Below are 4,443 nucleotides of genomic sequence, written 5' to 3'. Positions count from 1 at the left end.
AATATATATTATATTATATTTGTTTTTATCTTTTATCTATATCATGTCTATATTATTTATTATTTTTTTTTTCAACATAAAAAAATTTTTTATTAATTTTCAATTCTCAATTATTTTTTAAGATAATTTTATTTTTTTTTTATTTTTTTAAGATAAAATTTTTGCTTGATTATTGTTTTATTTTAATTATTTAATTTATATTTACTTGAAAATTTTAATTTTTTTTTATATAGATTATTAGCTAATTGCTATTATAATTTCAAAAGTGGGAAAAATTTCAACATGGATGAAAAAACGATAAAATTTAATTTTTTGATTGCGCGCAATTCGAATTCACACTTAAAATGTTATTTTTTGAAATTATACGATAGTAAATATTTTAATTTTCACGCGGATATAAAATAAAGAACTGCACTGTTCTAATCAATCAAAAAGCTGCTAAATCGCAAAAATGAATCAATGCGCATCATGATGCGCATATCATCAGTTTATGATCGAAAATTATAGGTTGCATTTTATCAATTGATATACATAATTATATAAAATTTTTATTGATAGATTATTATATTATGATTATTTAAGCTTATATAATTAGAGATTGTTAATATAATAATTAAGATAATGTTTTAAACTTGTTATCTATGCATATTATTATTTGGAGTTTCGAAAGCGAAATAGTTTTAGAAAATAATAATTTTTGTATGCTAATGAGTAATTAATTGGATTACTTTTATGCGAATGTAGTAAAATTTTAAACATAATTAATAAATATAAATTTCCTATGTTTTTTTATTCAATCATAAATGAAAATAGTTAAATCATTATAATCAATTCATATATACATATTTAATATGTATTCTTACATATTTCTAAGTGTATTTATTCATATATTCGTACGTTATATATCATTTCTATGTGTATATTTGTTTTAACTTTAATGCTCAAAATCTCAAAGCTGAAAACATTTCTTATAATTCAAGTTTTTCAAAAATTTGATTGTTCGTATTTGTATCGTTTCGTTTGTTAAATAATTAAGCATATCTTTTTTTCAATTTGTAATTCGATATATCGAATTACTATGTAGATATTATTTTATTTGAAATTTATGATGATTAAACGCTTTAATTCAAATCTATGACTTAATTATTATATAATACTTATTTTATAGTTATTCTCTTACTTTTTATATTACTATTTTAATATATGTTTGTTCAGTTATTTATTGTATTATTTATTATTGTCATAATTGATAAAAAATATTATTGTTATAATTGAAGAAATATTAATTCTTTTAGAATAATATTTAAATAATTCTTTAAGGATAATTTATTCTTTTTGTTTATTCGTATGTTTTTTAAGATGTTTAATCCGCAGTAACTTCCATGCGGTGACTTGGAAAACATTTATTCGATTATGATTTATTTGATATATAATTTATACATAATCGTATTATACATATATAACTAATAATCGTAATGCAATTATAAAATTATATAAATTATATAATAAATAACATGAACTAATTGGTTGTATGCGCGATTAAATCTTTATATAATTAGTTAAAAAATTTATTTTTATTCATTCTTGAAAGTGTAAAATATAAAAAAACAAAAATAGGATAAAATTAAAAACCATCTCAAGAATACCGCACATGAAACACACAGAAAGAACAAAATATAATGAAAGATAAAAATGTGCCATCAACGCCATCTCTTTAATATTAAAAACATTTTCTCAAAAGGAGTATATTTTAGAATTAGAATTGAGAATTAGTGCCACCTCTTGTTCGCTTTTAAAGATTATTCTTTTAAGAGATTTCTTCGACATTCAAGAGACGGCGCACTCTATTTCTTATTCTATTATATTCATATTTCTCACTTCTTTTTTTATTCGTTATATATGTATTTCATTTGAGGCATTGATATAAATATTTTTATCCTATCTCCGTCTCCACTATTTTTCTCTCTTTGCTTTGCTAAATTTATGCACTTCAGAAACGATGAAAATCGATAATATAGGAAATGACGGAAATGATAAAAGAATTTGTGTATTCTTAAATTAAAACTACGATACAGTAGTACTAACATTTGGATAAAAATTGGTATTGGTATTCATATCACATTCGTTAATATTTTTAAAGATATTTTCTTTATTATTTCTTTAAATATAAATAAATCCGATAAATGAACATAGATAATAAATAAATAATTATACAATTATGGCTTTAATTTTCATTTTTACCGAGTAGAGACACAACGGTTTTTGAATCTATAAGTTTCTATAAAAAATTAACTATATTATTATATATAATAATATTAAAATGAAAGTGAAACCTACAATATATATTATAATATTTACCGGATTTGTCACGAGATCAACTATAATTGTTGCAGAATGAATAAATATAAATACAAGAATATTTTTAAAATTTTTGCACTTTATATATTTTTTGTTATTGTATTGTTATAAAATTTACTCACCTTTATATAGTGACATATGAATATTTAATTTTTTTTTTCTTTTTTTTTTTTTTTAGTTACAAAATTTTCCTTATCGACTAATTCATGATCATATTTATTGTAGTGATATGAAATTATTACAGCTATAAATTTATAATACAAACTTTACATCCTTTTGTTCAATTTTAATACCTGAATGGTGACTAAAGATTAGTTAAATCTAAGTAATAAAGATCAATCATGAAATTATAATCGTGAACCTTTTATAAATATCGCGTCATTATTATTGTTCAATTATAAATATTGTTTATAAGAAAATTTTGAATTATATATTTATTCGTGAATGTTACAACAATATTACATTACGCATACAATAAAAAGTATATAAAATAACATTTTTAAAATTTTTGTAGAAATATTATCAAATGAATCATTGAATTACAGCGATTGTTATTTATCTAAAATGCATTCTCATGATTCGTATTCCGTTATCGCTTCGATGATTTCAAACTGAAACTGATGAAATAGATTACGAGAGAGAGACAGAGAGAGAAGAAACTGATTTTTTCTTTCGTAATAATTTTATCATACAGTGAATCAATTATAATTATATGTTTATAAGAAATTTTATAGATTTTATCGATTGTGGCAACAGATAAATAAATTTTGCAAGTAAAGTAAAGAAATGTAAAATCTGTCACGTTTCATTCAAACGTAACATTTAAATATTTTTCCATTCAACTGAAAAATTATCATTCGATTGATGATATATTTGAAACGTATGTATAGAGCGCGAAAGAAAAGAAAAAGAAAAAAAAAATTAACAATAATCGAGATATACGATTTGATAAAAATTGGAGAAGAACGAAGGTTCGTTCCCATGGATCGATAAAATTCGATTGTCTTGGTCGAGGTTTGCGCGCGAGGGGGATGCTAAACAGCGCGGTTTGTTGCGCATCGACGCCTCGTCTTCGGTTGGAAACGTTTTCACTCATTCTCGAACGTTCCGAGTTCATATATAAACTCCAAAGAAATTTGAATAACAATGAAGAAAAGGACATTTTTTTAAAACGCTCGCGCGAAATCGTGGAACGAACGCTCCTAGTTGTACAGTGTTCAAGGTGAAAGCATTTCAGAGTGCGAGAGAGAAAGAAAGAGCGAGAGCGAGAGCGAGCGAGAGAGAGAGAGATAGATTGATAGATAGAGAAAGAGGGAGATAGATAGAAAGAGAAAGAGAGAGAGATAGAGAGAGAGAGAGAAAAAGTTGAAAAAAGATGTCGAGCGAGGAAGAAACGAAGGAAATCAGGGAGACGACGACGAAAGAAGGAAAGGAGACTGCCGAAGAGGATCTGCAGATATTCGAAACGCTTTGTATATCGTCGCCCGGAAAGGTCTTATCCGTTTGACCACAGATGCACCTTTTTTCTTTATTTTTTATTATCATCGAATCGCTATACGCACTACTATTGCTTTCTACATTATTTTACATTATTTCGACGTCCCAGTTTGTGATTAATGCACGAAAATTTTCTCTACGAGAAAGATAGAGATGGAGAAAGAAAACGAAATTTGCAAATTTTATTTTATTTCCTTCTCGATAGACGATTTACTTGGCGAGCAAATGCGTGTATTCGGCGTATTNNTTTTTTTTTTTTTTTTTTTTTTTTTTTTTTCGTGTACGTACTCTTCGAACGAGGAAAAACACGAATTTTTGACGAATTTATTCCTTTCGAAGGGGGGATCGAATTTTAATTAAACTCGTCGACGTACGATTCGATAAATAGAGAAATACACTTCACGTTACTTCGTTGTCAATGGCCTGCTCGATATGTACCTACATAACACTATTCGTGTCGCGTTTCTTAAACGTATTGACTGGCGCGTTGAAACAAGGGTTGGCTCGGTTGCCATAGCGTTGGCATAGAATCGATTCTACCTGTCGCCTTTATCAGTCGCCCTCTCCTTCGTCTACCCTCGTCCATCC

General features: G+C 25.9%; 1 protein-coding gene across 1 annotated transcript in view; it reads left to right on the top strand.

The window, feature by feature from the left end:
* The first annotated feature begins 3,274 nt into the window (after positions 1-3,274).
* LOC102679008 (coiled-coil domain-containing protein 170) overlaps positions 3,275-4,443 on the top strand; it is an 11,358-nt gene continuing 10,189 nt past the window's right edge. The window contains exon 1 of the mRNA XM_006611763.2: positions 3,275-3,850. Within this exon, the coding sequence (XP_006611826.1) occupies positions 3,734-3,850 (117 nt within the window). The 5' untranslated portion in view covers positions 3,275-3,733. The remainder of the gene's footprint in view (positions 3,851-4,443) is intronic.

Source organism: Apis dorsata, unplaced genomic scaffold, assembly GCF_000469605.1.
Source record: "Apis dorsata unplaced genomic scaffold, Apis dorsata 1.3 scaffold_92, whole genome shotgun sequence".
Taxonomy (NCBI): Eukaryota; Metazoa; Arthropoda; class Insecta; order Hymenoptera; family Apidae; genus Apis; species Apis dorsata.
The sequence above is the reverse complement of the archived record's forward strand: the minus strand, read 5'-3'. Positions and strand labels throughout refer to the sequence as shown.